The 18,294-nt window shown below is 43.8% G+C and overlaps 1 protein-coding gene across 2 annotated transcripts; it reads right to left on the bottom strand.

Moving 5' to 3' along the window:
* Positions 1-1,422: 1,422 nt before the first annotated feature.
* PRKAR1A (protein kinase cAMP-dependent type I regulatory subunit alpha) lies at positions 1,423-18,034 on the bottom strand. Of its 2 annotated transcripts, XM_039562623.1 has the most exons (12): positions 17,927-18,034; positions 16,955-17,018; positions 14,876-15,054; positions 9,537-9,710; positions 8,818-8,909; positions 8,560-8,621; positions 8,013-8,059; positions 7,321-7,479; positions 6,820-6,880; positions 6,433-6,554; positions 5,768-5,849; positions 1,423-3,962 (listed from the first exon to the last, which is right to left on the bottom strand). In XM_039562623.1, the coding sequence occupies exons 3-12, from the start codon at positions 15,050-15,052 to the stop codon at positions 3,790-3,792; spliced, it is 1,149 nt and encodes a 382-aa protein (XP_039418557.1). In that variant the 5' UTR covers positions 15,053-15,054; positions 16,955-17,018; positions 17,927-18,034; the 3' UTR covers positions 1,423-3,789. The 2 variants fall into 2 exon arrangements, with proteins under 2 accessions (XP_039418557.1, XP_039418558.1); XM_039562624.1 differs by lacking the exon at positions 16,955-17,018 and having other exon boundaries at positions 17,927-18,031.
* Between the last annotated feature and the right edge of the window lie 260 nt (positions 18,035-18,294).

Below are 18,294 nucleotides of genomic sequence, written 5' to 3'. Positions count from 1 at the left end.
TTGCCCGGCCTAAAGGGAACTCAGTGACACCAACAAGTGCCTGGATGATGCAAGGAAGGAACAAAGCTCATTTGGCCACAGCTGTTTTCCACAGGGGATTGTGCTGGTGCTTCATTTAACTCCACAATAATCTGGCAATGCACCTGTTCCCAAACTGCAAACCACAGGAGAGGCTGCAGTTCTAATTTTGGTGCGGCCCTACAGGTGCCCAGTTGTAGGTTTGAGGAAGTTTGGAGTGTTTCTTAGTGAAGAAATTCCCCCAGTGTTCCGAGGCCACAAAGGTTAGCAAAACCCACACACAAACCCCACCAAAAACCCCACTCCAGGCTCCTTTAGCCTCCCAAATTGTGGTTCAGACAAGTCCTTGCATTTCCAGCTTTCCAACAGTCTCTAACAGAATCCTTGACTTTTTCACTCTTGGGGACAGAGAACAGATGAAAATAGGAGGATTTCACTCCCTCTCAGCATGTTTGCTGTGTTGGTTATTTCTGTCCAGGACAATGAACTCCCAAAGTTTTATCTCCCTCTACCGGTGACTTTTTGTGCTCTCACCACACAGAACAAACCCAGAATTAATTCCATCGTTTGTCATGGAATGGTGACCGTTTGCTGCTTCACCAGGAAGCACATGGCAACAGAAGATAAGCTTAAATTGAAGTTGTAGTTATAGAGTATATACTTCCAGTTATGAGGCTGGAAGTGGAGGGTTTAAAGTTTCACTTTAGGTAATAAAATTCTGGTTTCAGCCTGGTTTTTTCAGTGGGGGAGGATTGGGAAAGGGAGGGCAGGGTGAAGGAAACAAACCCATAGATATTTAAATGGCTGGTCCAGTAACAAAGTTCTTATTTTTGTTCTCCTTTACATGATAGATCCATTTTTATTGTACCTTCAAAGCTGGGTGATACAGCTTTCTTGGAGCTGGATGTAAAACACATCCAAGTCTGAGCTGTTTCAGATCACTCTTCAAATTTTTTTCCTACTTCATCACAGTTGAAAACCCCCCTTTTCCATTTCCCACAACAACTTATTCATGATTATCCATCACATGTTCAAAACCTTCTTTAAAGGGGTTGCAGAGATGGGAGCAGCCGACTTGGAAAGGCTCCTGAGCTCCAAGAATCATGGCTGAGCTGGGAATTACCAACTTGGAGAGATCAAAGCAGCACCACAAGTTGCCAGGAGCCAAAGAGGACACAGGCACCTTCTTGCTGCCAGAGCTCCAGAGGAATTCCCAGGCTGGCACGTGGAGACCAAGCTCTCCCCAGGCTCCAGGGGGAAGCCAGGACCTGAACTCACCCCTCTGGAGTTTACACCAGGATAATCCATTAAGCTGCTTATTTTCTGCTGCCTCATTCATAACAAACCCTCTAAAGCCAAAGGAAAACACAAGGCAGGGGTGGGGAATAAAATAAAAGAGGCTGATTGCATTTAAGAATTTAAATCATTTTATTGCTTTACCTGCCATTAGGACAATCTATAACAAAAGGAATATAATATAATATATTAGCACATACAGTAAATCAGATTTATAGAGTCAGGTAACAATACAAAAATGGTCCTCTGGTTGACTATAGCTTCCTAGGGCAATAGACTTCATCAATTTGCTGAAGATAGACTAGCAAAAAATTACTTCTAAAGCCCTGAATGTTAGCTAAGGCAAAACTATGCCAATTGTGGTTTCAAACATATTGAAATTGCACACAAAGGTAAAGCTATAACTGTGTTTAATATTTAACTCAGACTTAGCTGATTTATCTTAAAATCTTGTAGGTAAAACTACAAAAGGGAGTAAACAGCAAGCTAAAAAGATGCAGTAGTGAAACTTGATTAGAAAGCCTTATATAAAAAAAATGTGCATTTTTTTTTTGTGGAGCTCTAACTGGTTTACACAGTTTTTGGTGCTTTAATGTAACACAAAGAACACATATGAAGAAAAAAACCTGCAGAGTTAAAACTTAAGAAAAAAGTTTTACCAAAAAAAGGAAAAAAGGAAAAAAAAAAAGAACCAAAAAAAGGTAGCATTTGCTTATTCCTTAAGGACTCTGGCAGAAATCCTCTATTCAACATCTCCTCAATAGAGAACTCAAACCACAAGCATTTCAATCCCCTTCTTGGGATTTCAGTTTCAGAAATACCCTGAAACCTTTTGTAAGGGTTGGATACCTTCAGTATTATTCTGCATCAATTAGCAGACTCTTCCTGATTCTCTCCATGCCTGGGAAAACGTTGGATTTGAATCCACACCACCTCAGAAAGGAAATAAAACAAGGGCTCCATCATTAAAGTAGTTGCATAACAAATGCCAAACTGCTTGCTGTCACTCCCAAATACAAACCTATGCTACTTGATATAAATTACAGTTTAAAGGAAACCTTAAAAATTGCCTACAATTATTGAACCGTGGAATTCAGTAAAAACTTTTGGGAAGTCTTGGTGAGCACAGAGTAATGGAACACAAAGCTGGGAAATACTGAAATACATTTAAGACTCCGCAACAGATTGGACTTGGAAAAAAAAGAGTGAGGATGAAATGAGTGTGGTGGAAATTCCATAAGCAAGAAAAGAGAATGCACCTTTTGGCTTTGAACTAGATTTATAGTGAACCATTTTTTAAATGATGAACTGACAGCTCTAAAACCTTAAAAGCAACTGAGTGTTGCAGGAAAGTTCAAACAAACATTCAGTTTTTCTGCCTCACATTCTCTACCAAGAATAATGGAGCTCTACAGACCAGCAATCTTGTCACCTGCAACTGATGCTGGCCAAAACACTCAGCATTTATTTTCCCTGGTAACAAAGGGTCATTTGAACTGATGGTGATTTTTTAAAAGTCAACTGAGGATTAACAAAACAATTCACAGGGAAAATCAAATGTTTGCTTTCGGCTTCTACACCAATCTAAGCACTCGAACAGTACTAACAGCTGGACAGCTGCACCGTTCTTACACCAATCTAGTACATAGAGACCAAAGTCAGGCATTTAATGTAGCATTTGGTTCTTGCCACCTGGAACAGGAAGAGTTTTAAATGGCAAACCTATGGCTGGAGAAAGAACGAGTGAAAAAGATCAGTTGCGGCAAGTCAGCAAATGGATCAACAACTGCAGTAGTTCACCAGAACTATTAACCTGGAAAGCTTTTGATTTACACTTGACAAGAACAGAACTAAGCAATCTTAAACCAGCAGACACAGGAACAATTATACTGGTAAATTCCAACTGTGGCTTTCTTAGCAGCTGATGCCTCACGATTGAACCCAGGATTACAGTACCCAGAAAATGAAAAAGAAACCCAGAAAACCCCAAGCCCCAAGAAGCTCAATTACAAGGGTAGCTCTCATGTGAAAAGAAATACAGCAGGTGATGACCACAGCCTTAAAATCTGCCCAACAACTTGAGAAACACCTTTAAAAGAACTTTTTTCCCCCCCTTTACTGTCACCTCCTTACTCTATGGCAATGGTGTGGTGCCAGGAGGTCTCTCCCTCGCTGAAGCAAGGCTGCACTGGCCTGAGTTGGACACTGGTGCACAGAGAGAAGCAAACGTCTCCATTGAACTTTTTCTATTAATTTAATGGGACAGAGAGCACAGAAATAATATGTTCTAAATTAATGACAGTGCCATGATAAGCAGTTTATTTTTTTTTTTCCTTTTTTTTTCTTTTTTTTTCTTTTTTTTTTTTTGTTTTTAACCAGACAGGAAGCTGCAAATGCCAGTGGTGATGTGGCTCTGCACGAGGGAAAAAAAGCAGTCTGCATTCGTGAAGCATAGCTTGGACAGGGAGGAAGGTTTCAGACAGACAGTGATACAAAACTGTTGTACTGCTGGATGTTCCTCTTGAGGATATCCGAGCAGGGACCCAGCACACGCTCGAACCGGGGCCGGTCCAGCTTCACACATTTCAAGGGGCCACGAGCCACGACGGTGGCAGCACGAGGACGGTTCATCAGCAGAGCAATCTCACCTGGGACAGCACAAAGAGGGAACAGAGTTACCAATCAGCAGGCAAAGAGGCAAAGAAGTGACCCTACTCCATTTCAAATCACAGAGAAGGTAATTCAGGCTTTAGCACTGCTCAGGACAAGTACCTGGTAGTTACGCTAGAAGCACCTGTGAAGGCAGTTTAAAACCAACAACCTACTTGATGACTGTGCTATTAAAAAGCCCGTCCACATTCAAGTCCCTCTGAAAAAAAAAGCCTAAAAGATTTTCAGTACTGTGTCTGTTTGAGAAAAGGTCATGTTTCAATTTTCCATGTAATTTTCCTAGCCAACAAGTAGTTATTTTTCTAATAGTACTGCTCAATTCTGGTATTTCTAGGAAACTCAGGACAACAAGAGCATGGTTCTGAAGTACACAAACAAATAAAACATTCATGCACCAGAGAGAAGCCTTTGACCCACTGCTGGCCAGAACAGAGACTCTGTCACGGGGCTGTGGAAAATGAGCATTTTGAAGTCCCACTGGATCCCCATTTCTTAAGTTATGCACAAACATGCCAAAAGCTTTGTTTCAACTGCTGAGCAACATATTTGGAAATGAAGTTTTCAACAAGCCCCTTTTATCAGGAACAGAAACAACCCCTAACATTCCTGCAACAAGCATGGAAGAAAACACAGCAGCAACTTTTGGGTTTTGTTTGCTTGGTTTTGGACTTGAGCTCTCTCCATGTTCAGGACTGAGGAAAGAACTCACTGTTCCTTGGAGAACACTTTTGCCTGCATTATCAGAAGGGATGTTCAAAAGAAATGATAAAAGCTTCTCCTCTGTGCCCAATTAAAACTCCCAAACTCAGTCACCTCCAAAAGAGAAGCTTGCAAAAGAATAAGGAGCTTGTAAGGGAGAGCTAAACCCCTGAAGGAAAGGTCTGCAGTACCTGAACACAATGACTGTGATAATATTTCCTTTTAGAGTGGGAAACTCAAGAGAACACAGAGGGAAATATTAGAAAATATGAAATGACACAGATAGAATGAAGTCTAATCCTAGATCCTGAGCTAAGCAGACCTTTGGGTAGAGCCCATGCACTCGAGTCCATCACAGGTCAGGCCTTGCAACAGAGGATCTGCTGCTTACATCATCTACAGAGCTGAAAACCTGGACAACCGAAAGGTTTTAGCAAGAGGAAAGAGAGGAACTACCTAAAACATGAGGAAAACATTCGGGGTTTTGAGAGGGAGAGGGCTGTATTAACCATTAAACAGCAGGTTCTGACCAGGTTCCTTTCTGACCTGGAGAACAGAAGGCCAAGGAAGGAATTTTCTTATCTGACTGCTGTCTTCAGCTGTGTAATGAGTGACTACAAAGACAAACCCAGGCTGCACAGTGAAAGACAGAGAGAAAGCAACAGGCTGCAGAACAGGAAATTCTTGTCAGGCATGAAGTAAAAAACCACTCCAACAAGGCTGGTTAGAAAGAGAAAGAACCTGCCCAGAGAGGCTGTCGGATCTCCATCCCTGGAGACACAAGAAACTCAACTGGACACAGCCCTGAGGAATATGATGTCATTTCAAATTTAGCTCTGCTCAGGGCAGGGAGGTCAGGCCAAATCATCACCAGGCCTCTTCTACATTAAAGCAGTGTGGAACAATCATATTTCTGTGTGCACACCTGAGTGCCAAATGACTCTGATACTCACCCAACACTGAGAGCAACCGCATGAGCCCAAAACAGTAATTAAGCAAATCCATCTCATCTCTACCATTGACACAGCACAGACAAAATGGTGACAGTGGTGTCTGTAGCCACAGCTGTCACAATATAACTCACCAAAGTAATCAGAAGGTCCCAGTCTGCCCACTTCAACAAATTCCTCATTTTCTGACCGACGCTGTAACACTGCAGCTGTGCCCTTCAATAAATCACAGCAGTCAAACAACTGGAATTGCCACATCACTCCAAACACTGAATTTCACACAGAATCAGCTGCTTTGCAGAAATAACTGTTCTGAGGCCTCAGTTAAAAAACCATCACAGTCCTTGCACAGTTCACCTAACTACTGTATAAGAACAACTGCTCCTCTCCTCTCTAAGCATAAAACATCTTGAACATTTACATATCCATAGTGTCTTCTTCCTGGTTTTCCTCATAACGGCAGGAATATTATGTTATGACTAGCAAAAAATCCACAAAAAACACAAACCACCAGACAGAAGACAATGACACCACTAGTAAGGCATTACCAGCTATCTAGAACAGGTCCTCTGAAAAAGATAAACTGCTTTCAGTCAGAAACTTGTCAGTTTTTTCCTGAAGTACCGTTTGTGAAAACAGCAAAACTAAATCCAAGCTACTGCATGCCCAGCAAGATGGTATTTCTTTAGGGATTCTCTGGAAGTACATTCCTATGTTTTGTTCTTCTCCAAGTGCCTGCTTAGGGACACAATAAAAAAAAAAAGACAAGTTCTGAGCTTTTAATTTTTTAATTACTTACCTCTAAGATAATGAAGAACTCATCTCCAGGCTCTCCCTGGACCACAATCTTCTGCCCATCCTCAAACTGTACCGGTTCCAAGGCATCAGCCACAGTGAGACGCTCCCACTTGTCCAGAGATTCTACAGAGTTAAAGAGTTCATTACTGGAGTGTCTTCTCAAGGCACAAATTGCACCTTTTGCTCTGTATTTATACAGAGGTCAGTGTATTTCTGGCTGCATTTATGCATCAGTGATCAAGACCTGAATTAGAGTTATTCTGGATTGATGCAGAGAAGCAGTTGTGATGAATTATCACAACAGCCTGTAATCATCATAATGCTGGGCAACAGCTTCATTACAATGTGGCAATTGATTCCACTCCAGAACAAAACTCTTCTCACTTACCCAATATAGATACTTTACTAAGGAATTTCTCATACATATTTCTCTTTCTCAAAGTATTTCCCTACAAAAAAAAAAAAAAAAAAAAAAGCACACAAAGTAAGTTTTCTTTCTACTCCAAATAAAACTCAAGACACAAACAAATTTAACCAGACACACTGTGTTCTGTCTCACAGACCCCAAACCCACAAGATGAAATGTTTTGAAATTGAGTTCTCTCAGTAATATTCCAGCTGAGCAACATTCCTAAAGTACTCAGCATTTACTGCAGCCTTGTTACACTCTCAGTTCAGTTTAATACTGGTATTGTTTTGCTCACTAATGCAAGATTCCCCCTTGCCCTGTGCCTGAGAGATGCACGTTGAGTAATCAGCTTTCTGATTACAGAAGAGACAGCAGGATTTGGAATAAATAACTCCAGCAAAGGACAGGCACAGGCAGAAGGTCAGATACACAGGATACATAAACCCCAAAGCACAATTCCAGGTTATGAGGGATACTTGCCATCAGGATCCTTCTGTAGCTGTCCCTGTCAATGCCCCACAACTTGACGTTCGTCTTGGCTTTGACGGTGGCAGCTCGGGGGGTGCCGTAGATGAGGGCGAGCTCTCCAAAGCTCCCCCCCTCACCCACACTGGTTGCCCACTCACTGTTCACGTAAACCTGCAAGGCAGAGCGTGGTCAGACACAGCTCAGCTTCCTGCTGTTCTCCATTCCTTTGGGAGTAAAAGGAAATTCTCACATCTGTACAGAGTTGATCACTTCAGGGTTTTATCAACGCTTCAACCCCAGCACAATTTGTGCTTTAATTGACAAAGGGATTCTCCTCTACACCACAGGCACACACTCTGCACCCACAGACTCCTGAGAAATAACATCTCAGCAAGGTCCGTGTCATAAAGAGCTATGAATTAGCTGGGCTGTAAAATAAAAGTCTGGTTGCTCCTAAAGCCTGTCCCACACCTCAACTCCACCCTGCACTCATAAAACATCTGTATTGTGTCCAAATAATTCGTTTTGAAACTCACTCTGTGCAGCCAGACTGAGGCATTAAGGAGCCAAACAAAATTCTATAAGTAAGAACTTAAAATGAGAAAAGCAACTAAAGGCAAGGTCCGTAGAAGAGGCCTACAAATATCAGAGTATTCTTCTGCTAGGAATGAATGTATCATCAATAAACTACCAGGAATGCTTACATCCATTTCTCCTTGATCAACAACATAGAAGTTATCACCTTCATCACCTAAAGAAGAGAAGAAAAAAAATTATTATACAAAAACTTGAATATATTAAGAAAGAACTGGCATCTCTGCCAACTTTGATGTTTAGACTCCAATAAGGCTGACAAATTTTTGCAGTTTGCAGGGTGAAATGTCTCATTTTGCTGATTTCACACTCCTCTCAGCCCCGTGAAAGGGGACATCTACTGGTATCCAGGAGATCAGCAGCAATTCCAGGATTACTGGAAAGGCGAACCAGATCCATAAATTGACGTAACATTTCTACAGAGCCATCAAAGGACAATATTCCCAACAGATAGTCTATTCAAGGAAGCCACATCTTCCTCCAGTGGCTCCCACTCCTCTCTTCAGTGTGAGCTGTGCTTCAGGGAACACAACAAGAATTGTGTGGCTGCAGTGACCCCACTTTTATATTAAAAAATAAACACAAACTACCAAGAGCACTAGACCAGAGCCTGCTCCCCACCTCCAGTGATTCCCCAGTGCACACACTGTCACTTGCCTTGCTGGATGACAGTCTCTCCTGCGATGTAAGTGACGGGGAACATCGCATCGAAGATGTCACTGAAGGAGAGGACACCAAAATCAGAAAAAAGCCTGCACAACTCTACACATCAGTACCCCCAACCCACCAAGGCTGCTCCTGGAGCTCTGTGTGGTTCCACTGACCACTGCAGAGTCACTGCAGATTTGTGACACATTCAGCTCTTCTGAACTCTGCCCATCCACAAACCTTAACCCCACAAAGATTTGCTCCTACCTCCTTTCATTATCATCAAGATGGGTAAACAGCACATTCTTCTCAATAGCTTTTGCCAAAGCAGCCATGGTTTTATAATCTTTTGGAATAACCTAGGAGAGAATCAGAGAAAGCAAATGGATAATTTTTCTCATTAAAAACTTCTGCATTTCCCATGGTAAATAAACAACTTAAATTGCTACAAAACACTGGCTGAGTTTTTCCATTTTCTTTCAAGCACTATAAATACAACCCCAAATATAGTTAATGTTTACAGACAGTTTGAACACAAGGAAAATACAATCTTGTATTTTATGCAACTGAAAAGCACCATTCCATGCTCAGTTTATTTTTTTTTTTTTTTGCAAGAGGACGAATACCTGTTCAACCTGTATTTTCCTGGGAACAGCAGCAAGTCTGCTCTGCCATTAGGCCAAATGTTGTTGCAGCTGCCAAACAACTGGAAGCACATTATATATAACATATCTAAACATATGCACATCTAAATACACATGACTTCAAAGGGAACAGGTCTAAGTAATGCATGAATGGTTTAATTGCATGATAGGTTATTCTGTCCTCCGGTTAAACAGCCACACACACAGCTCTGCTTTTCCCAGCAATTATGACATAACAGGCTCCAGGAGCCTGGTGTTATTCAATACTCTGGACAGAAGGTGGGTTTAGATAAACTCTGGATTGTGGATGTCATTTTTAGCAATGTTAAAGAGTCAGAGCACCTTTCTAACATAAGAGGCAGCATCCTCTTCTGTGTAGACTTCTGCACTGATGGCCCCACGTCGTGATCGATATTTAACCACAGGGTTGAGGGGAGGAGGAGGGGAGATCTCATCCTCCCGGGAGTCGGAGCGAGAACCAGACTTCAGCTGATTCAACAACTGCTTTGTTTCCTCCTAAACAGGAAGGAAGACATGTTTGTGTCACATAATCCAAAGGGGAAAAAAAAGCAGCCATATATCATGTTCCAGCCCAGCCTGCCAACACCAGGGAGCTTCCTGTGTACCATTATTCCCATATGAAGGCAAACAGGAGACTGCAGCATCCAAGATCAAAGGCCTTTCAAAACACATGGTAGATGTACCTTTCATTCCTACCAGTCACATCACAATGGTGTTTATCTTATCGAGTTATTCTCCATTTATTGAACTATTAGTGTGAACGAGCTGATTCCACTTTCTGCCAGTGTATTCAGCAGGTGATGAAGGCATTCCCCAAATGCTGAAGGCACTTCCCCAGCTGCAAACCCCCCAGTTCCTCCCCTCAGCTGCAAGGTGTTAAAGCCTTTTTGGAGTTGAAAGACAGAGGAGCAATTCCTCAGAAATCCATGTTACATGAGAAGCTTTTGAAAGAGGTTGAGTCATGGACCAACTTGATACTGATTAACCAACATTTATTTTAGGAGAAAGAAACATGAAAACTGCTTTCAAAAGAGCTGGAGGAAGGATGCTGGAGGCCAAAGTGGGATTTTTTTATGCAAACCACATGCAAACCTTGCACAAGGTTACACGTTTTCCTTATTTCCCTCAGTTACCTCTTGTGTTGTAGTGATACTGTAGAAGACCAGGGTACTTACAATAAAACAAATTCTAATTAACTTGACACACAGAAACTTGAATTCTTCATAAGATTCACCTCAATCAACTAAAATCAGATTAAAAACAAACCAGTCAACCCTGGAGTCAGAGCATGGACATCGTAACAGGTCAAATGACTTTCCCAGTGTAAGGAAACAGGGGTTTGGGACATTTTGTAAAAGAACAAGGACTCATCTGTTCTCCCAGAGCTCCAGCCCTTGTAAAAGCTGGGTTAGTCCCAGTGTCCTTGATCCCAGCTGGGCAGCGAGGCTCTGGATAACAGCACCGGCCTGAGGAAAGGGCCATGGGATAACCATTCCTGGCAGTTTACATTCCCCCTCTCCCAGAGCCAAGGAGCTCCACCGCCTCACATTTCACTTCCTGCTCTTTGCCCATTGATAAAATGGTGCTACATTTCCCAGCCATGGGAGCAAAATGTATTTAAAACTCAATTCTGTCGTCTGATTTTAGAGGAACAAGTCTCAACAGAGATGAAATTAAAAATAGCCTGAGCAGTAATAAGTGTTTGGTGTAAACTGCCTCACCATCAACCACAGAACATGTTTGTTCACATACAAAATACTTAACCCGTTAAAAAAGACACTTTTTTAAATACATGAACACCAGCTGCTGGGCTTTTTCCAGTATCACATAAAATATTAAATATTGTGATCAGAGATTGAAGCACTTCAGCAGCATTTAGTGAGGGAGCTGTTATCAAAACACTCTTCAAGAGACTCCTCAGGGCAATGCCCTACTCAGGGAGAAGGAAACTGCATTAACACAAAAAAATACAACTGGTAACTCCTGTCTGAATCAAAATTTAATATTAACTTTTTTTTTAGTATAGTAAGGTAGGGATGGACACAGAAATAAGTTACAGGTGGGTAAGATAATGTATAAACTTAAAATATACCAGTTATTCTAAATAGCCCATACACACGCTCACCAAGAAGATTCTCCCTGAATGAGACAAATCATAGAATAGAACCATAGAATGAGGTTTAAAAAGACCTCCAAGATCATCAGCTCCAACCACCACTGTGTCAACTAAACCATAAGTCTCCAGATATTCATACTGCCAGACATACACTGCCAGACAACCCTGTGCCATGGAATGACATCCTATAATCTCAGTTTTCATCTTTCTAATAGATACCTTTTATAATTTCTGATACTAAACCACAATTATTACACCAACAGATCAGAGAAAAATTACAGTAGGGCCTGAAGAAACAGAGGCAGTTGTTATTCTCAGTTACCCTTGGATTTAGCCACTGTTTATGAGAAAAAGGTGTTTGTCCAAGTCTGGAAGCTCCTCACCACTAAACATATATTGGATAAAGACACTCAGTTTGCTCTGTACTCATCAATATAACCATTCCCAGGATTTGAGAAAGATTTAGGAATAAAGTTCATCGATTTATTACATCCAAGTGTTGATCCTGATCTTTCAGCTGATGAGGCAGTTCACAGTTTTCAGTGTCAGTCACTAACTGTAAGCCTTACTTTTTTCCTGACAAATAACAGATGTTTATTAAGTCCATTTAGATTATTACAAATAATACTGAAGTGGTGACACTTCACATACTCATAGTTAAGTTTATCAGCTACTGAAGAAAATCTTCACAATTTCAGAATTGTACACTGTAAAACCTGCTAATTGTCATTGCACCAGACACAGTCTCAACTTCTTCTGGGTAATTAGTATTTCATTTATATCATATTTTTAAACCCCCAAACACTCAGGAGCTATAAAAGCTTTTTTTTTTTAAAGCTCTGCCATAAACTCACAATTGCACAGTATAGCCTTCTAAACTAGCTTGTTCTGCAAAAGAAACACTCAGAAAAATGAGAAAATATTCAGCTATTCAGGTATCTGAGCAGGGCAGGTTGTGGGGAACAGGGACAGTGACTACATGCCCATCACACTTCCTAATTCCAGCTTTCTATAAAGCCCAATGTGCACATAACTGCATCACACACAATATTTCAACCATGCACTTATTCCAGAGGACAGTCATGTCCAACAGCCAGGATTCATCTAGCAGGCTGCAATAATGATATCTACATTAAATGTTCCATGCATTACACAGCCCAGCCCTGCACTGGAGAGCTATTACATCTTTAGCAGGTATTGGTATTACCAGACATGTTTGTACAGCAAAGAGAACAGAGGCCTTAGCACATCACAAAGAGATACAATAAAACCATTTATACAATCAATGTGTAGTAATTAGATTCATCTAACAGCTTTCATAACCCAGAAGAGGACATTTGAATTCCTATAGTAGCTGTAACCATCTCAGAGGCAGCGATTTTAATGTTTCTGAACAGAGATTCTAAAGCATGTTTAAATTTCTCCAACATATTTTAATAACATGCCAGTGAATCAGCTCTGTTTGTGTGCAGTGGAAGAGATGACTTGTCAAGAGAATGAGAGAGAAAATAGCAACCTCACTTCAGTTTCCAATGGTGTTCCTTCAAAAAATCCATCTTAAAAAAAATACTGGATGATACTGAGGTTGAGATAGTTGAGATAATTTTCAAAGAGATGAAAATTCAGAAAGCACATTGAAAAGTTGCTCTGCCTTATTACAGATGAAAAAGACAGGATTTTGGGAGGTGAAGCAGATTGAGTTTCAGGCATTTCTGCTGTAGCAGAGCTGAGGACTGGCTTGGAGCTGGTTAATAATAGTACTGAGCATTTGTGCTCTCCAGACACGGATGTCAGGAGTTTCCTGCCCAGCACAGGATGCTCACTGCTCTGTTACCTGATAGCTGTGGAGGTACCACATTACCTGCATCAACTCAGCCCAGCCCAGGCTGAGTGGGGAAGCCACCCAGAGGAAGCTGCAGCAAGTTTTAAATCCTAGGAGGCAAGAAAAAAATGCTCCAGTTTCACTTGTAGCTACAGCTGCACTAGAGGGCACTTGGAACCCATGAGAAAAGACCCTGACCAAAATTGTGAGAGCAATTTAAGGGGAAAAAACATTACCTAACCAGTTTTATTTTCAGCTTCAGTGTAGGCTGACCGAGTACACAGAGAGCCAATGTGCACCAGAATAAAACCATCAACTTATTCAATTCCAACATTCATGTCATTAAATTCAGAGCTGGACTTGTTGTCTTGCTAAAAAACAAATTAAGTTCCTAACTACTGCATGTTGACCATAAATCCACTGCACAAAAGCACCTAAATAATCCCATTTTATATCCCCACATACGGATTGGTTTAGGATTTATTCTAAGCACACTAATGCCATTTACTTGGTAAAATTTTGTCTATAGATACCCATGGTGGTGTTTTAAAAATTCCCAACCCAGCAGCACTTCAAAACGCAAGAATCCCAGGAGGGGAAGGAGGCATTGTAAAGGGGACAGACAAAGGATTTTTAAGAACCCCATTATTCACTGGTTTGTTGCTGATACTCACACATGCCCCCCAAAAATAGTCAGAGCTCTTCATTTCATAAGCAAAACGTTCCCCAAATACATTATGAGCTACAGCAGGTAGTCTGCACCCCTTGGTCATTCTCTAGTATTTATCCTGAACACTTCCATTAAAATACAATTTCCATCAGACATATTTATGATCTCCAGTGTTAATTTCCTTCTTCTTTACATCAGCAATTAGTAACTCCCTAGAACAAAAAAATAAGATCAATATCTAACTGGCCTATACAAGTACTGAGAGCAGCACCTGCAAACAACTGCTGCACAAGGTCACAGCTGCATTATTTACTAATTCCATGTTCTGAGTACAGTTGTATCCAACCTTTCCTCTGCACAAGCCTTTAATCTTCCCATTTCCACTGCAGCTTCTCTTCCTACCTGCTTAGATATCAATATACAAAATTAACAGGTCAAAAGAGTGTGAAATCACTGTTTCAATGCGAATGCTTTCCATTCCCGAGATCCCAGAATGCTTCCAACAACAACAACAAAAACACCAAAGGCACCTCAGGACAAACACAAGAAGACAGAAACACTGAACTCCCAAGAGAAGGCAGAAACAGGCTCATTCTTGCAGAGACCTGGAATGCAAATACTTCCATTTGACTTCAACCAGGCCTGGGATAATACCACTGGCACCACTTCTGTGCTCTACCCATATTACTGGAAATCAATATAAGAATCCAAATGCTACCACCAGCATCCAGCCAAGGTCAAACTGCACAGTTTTCCAGCTCCAGACACACCCATGAATGCTGTGTATCAACTTCCATGAGTAAGCACTGGACTGGGATCACATCTACATCCCAGCTGGATAAGTCTCCTTGTCAACTTATGCTCTGCCCTACATGCTTTGGTATGACAGAGGTGCACAAACTACTGGGAAACAGGATCTGTTTTCCAAAAGCACCACTTCCAATCTCAAACAGCCAACACAGACACTGGTCAAATCTGCAGCTCAGCCCCTAAATCACAAAGATACATTTAAATTTGTTCCACTCTCCTTCCCTCCCATTCTATATTTTTACCTTCTCCAATCTTTCAAAGTACTCTCTGATGAATCCCATGGGTCTTTCAGGTCTGACTGTGCATAACTGTACAATGCAATCCTTCAGCAGCTGCTGGATGTTGTGTTTCTGGATGTAAAGTTCACATTCCCGAAGGCTCCGCTCCTCCTCGCTGCTGCTGCTGCTGGAAGCTGCCATTGCTGAAGGGAAGAGAAGGAGAAGGTTAAATAACTACTGGAAACAAAGATGCCGCTGCCTAAAACAAAATTATGCTGCATTATCTTACTGATACCACAGCAAAAATCCACCTTTACCTACCAGAGCAGTAACTACACTGAAGAAAATGCTGTGAACTTATTTAGCACCTGGAAAGAAATCAAAAATCAAAACTCTGGGGGCTCTACAGCCACAGGCAGAAAAGGAAAAGCATTTGGTTGAGCTGAAAAAGCTTCAACAATTCAAGCCCTGTGAGCACTCCAAGCCAGAGAAGATTCCACCTGAACTTCCTGCTGCTTAAACTGAGCATTTTGTAGGACTGGAGGCTCACGTCAGGAGCTGCGTGGTCTGTGTGGGGTCATGGGGATGGACGATGGCCAGGAGAGAGGTGGGTGGAAGCTGGAAATGTGAGAGGCCAAGCATGACCAGTATTCGGAAGTGAGACATGTTCAGGTTGAAGCCAAAGCCGGTTCTTCAAATGTCAAGGCAGAGTCTGCTAAAGGAAGTTATGGATTACAGGCATCACTCCTAAAAACTCCTGTGTAATTTAAACCTGCTCATACCTCATCACTTATTTCACAGATACACTGCAATCCCAAAAATACCTCTTCAGCTGTAAATAACAAAGAATACAGCTTTAAACATCTGTTATGATGCCAGGTTTTCAAAAGACTTCATCAGCTCAGCTGTGACCTTTTAAAAATGTTCTTAAACAGTTTTCCCCCCCCCTTTCAGGTTTGTATTGGGTTTGCATAGCCAGATTTAGGGAGCTATAGGGAGGCTTCTATGAGAACCTGCTGCGAGCTGGAGCTCATGTGAGACAGCTCCATGATGAAACTGCCACTGGCCAAGGCTGAGCCCATCAGGGACAGTGGCAGAGCCTTTGGGATAATGTATTTAAGGAGGGAGGAGAAACGGCTACTTCAGCCAGAGAGAGGAGTGGGAATATACATGGAAAACAGCTCTGTAGCCCCCAAGGTCAGTGCAAGAGGTGCTCCAGGCCCTGAAACATGGACTGCCTGGCAGCCTGCGATATAGCCCATGGTGAGGCAACTCTGCCATGCAGCCAAGCGAGGTCCATGGGGAAACAAAGATCCACCCACAGCCCCTGGAGATCCATGGGGGAGAAGAAATCCCCCTACACCCTCTGGAGGACCCCGCACTGGAGCAGGGGAATGCACAGAGTGTGACCCCATGGGAATCCCGTGCTGCAGTGGTTTTCCGTCAGGACTTGTGACCATGGAAGGGAAATGAGGCTGAAGCAGTGCATGAAGAGCTGCAGCCTGCAGGAAGGATTCATGCTGGAGAAGTCCACAGAGGACTGTCTCCCATGGGGAAGGTGTGAAGAGTCCTCCCCTGAGCAGGATAGAGCAGCAGAGACAACGTGTGATGAACTGACTGCAATCCCCATCCTCTGGGGTGGGGGGTGGGGTAGAGAAAATTAGGAGTAAAGTTAAGGCTGGAAAGAAGGGAGAGGGCCAGGATGATGTTTGTAAGATTTGGCTTTATTTCTCATTATCCTGCTCAAATTTAATTAGTTTAATTTATTACCAATTTCCCCGAGTCGAGTCTGTTTTGCCCATGATCACAAGTGGTGAGTGATCTCTCCCTCATCTCAGTCCAGGAGCCTTTCCTTATATTTTCCTTCCTGTTGCTGAGTTGAGAAGGGGAGTGATGGAGCAGTTTTGGTGGGTGGTTAGCATCTAGCCTGGCTCAGCCCACCACAAGGTTAAAAAACCATTTTAAAATATATTTTTTACATATAAACGTATACAGACACACATTTCATGTCATTTTTTGCATAAGAAAATTACCATTGTGAGAGTTACAGAAACAGGAAATAATTTCTCAGGGCATTTTTGGATGAAATATAAAGGAAGTTACCTGGTACAGGGAGTGTGGCAACAGCTTATTAATATGCAGTAAGATATGTTGATCCCGGGATCAGCTTTTGAAAGGGAAAAAACGGATTCAGTCACAATAATTTTGAGAAATGACAAGTCACTGAAGTCACATCCTGGGCACAGAGACAACATAACAACGTGCCCCTCCGAATTCTGCTGCTGGAGATTACAGAAGGCTTCGAGTTAATATGGAATTACCAACACTTCAAACAGGTTTCGTTCTTGTCACACTTAATCCCTGCCCAAGCACACACACACGTGTATTGTGCGTTGCATAAACACAAAGCGTGGCCTTCCCACGGGCTGAAAAAGCGCCGAGAAGTTCTCCAGTTACTCCCTTTTGTTTTGCCAGCCCGCACGGTGAAGGTCAGCGCTAATTAAACACCCCGGAGAACCCCGGGGACTCCGTGACCGCCCGCAAATTACGCTCCGTGAGCAAACACGGGCACGGGACACGCGAGAAGGGCAAGACCGGTGCAGGAAATGCGGTATCGCTGACAAAACGAAAACTCTTATTTCTACGAGGCATTTTTTCTGCACATTGCCAAAGCTCCCCCGAGCCCCCCAAGGCGTGGCTGCCCCGCCCAGCCCAGCCCGCCCCTCACGCAGCGCGGGGCTGCCGCCGCTTTAGACTCGCGGCCACCGGAGAGACACCGACCCGGTACCCCGGGGCGGGGAACAGAGAACCGAGGGGACACAACCGGCCCCAAAGGCCCGGAAGCGCCGCCGGGCGCGGCCCCACATCCCGCGGGGGCCGCTCGGACACTGGCCCGAGCAGGCGCCGCGGCCCCGGAGCCGCGGCCCCGGCCCCGCTCCCTCAGCCGGGCCGGGCCGGACCGGCCCCGCCCCAAGGCCGCAGCCTCCCGCTCCGCGGCCACCCCGCCCGGTTCTCGTCGCCCCCGGCCCCGCTGCCGCCCCGGGGCCGCCCGGCCGCCGCCCCCGCCCCGCTCACCTGCGGCGGCTCCACCGGGACCCCCGCCCGTCCCGGCCCGGCCGCGGCCTCGCTGCAGCGGCGGCACCGGAAACCGACCGGCCGGACGGGCCCCGCCCGCCGTGACGTCAATGCGCCTCGCTCTCGCCCGGGCTCGTCGCTGCGGCAACCTTAAAGGGGCAACAGGGGGATGCGGCGCGGGCACGGCCGAGAGAGCAGCGCGGCAGGAGCCTGCGGCTTTAAGGCGCGCGGGGCTGGCGGGAACGGGGTGGGGGGGTTCGCTGAGGGGCGCGGATCCCCTGAGGGGAGCGGGAATGGCGAGAGGAGTGGGACCCGCCGAGGGGAGCGGGAATGGCGAGAGGAGTGGGACACCCCGAGGGCAGCGGGAA

This window comes from Corvus cornix, chromosome 18 (genome assembly GCF_000738735.6).
Source record: "Corvus cornix cornix isolate S_Up_H32 chromosome 18, ASM73873v5, whole genome shotgun sequence".
Classification (NCBI taxonomy): domain Eukaryota; kingdom Metazoa; phylum Chordata; class Aves; order Passeriformes; family Corvidae; genus Corvus; species Corvus cornix.
Note: the sequence above shows the minus strand (reverse complement) of the source record. Positions and strands in the feature narration are given on the sequence as shown.

What these genes read in the sequence shown, in the direction of transcription:
- PRKAR1A (XM_039562623.1), bottom strand. Translation starts at nt 15,052, where the DNA reads ATGGCAGCTTCCAGCAGCAGCAGCAGCGAGGAGGAGCGGAGCCTTCGG. An exon ending in CTTGATGATAATGAAAGGAG is followed by an intron (nt 8,622 to 8,817) that starts GTAGGAGCAAAT and finishes CCTCTCCTTCAG; the next exon opens with TGACATCTTCGATGCGATGT. An exon ending in AGTTCTTCATTATCTTAGAG is followed by an intron (nt 5,850 to 6,432) that starts GTAAGTAATTAA and finishes GATTTATTGAAG; the next exon opens with GGCACAGCTGCAGTGTTACA.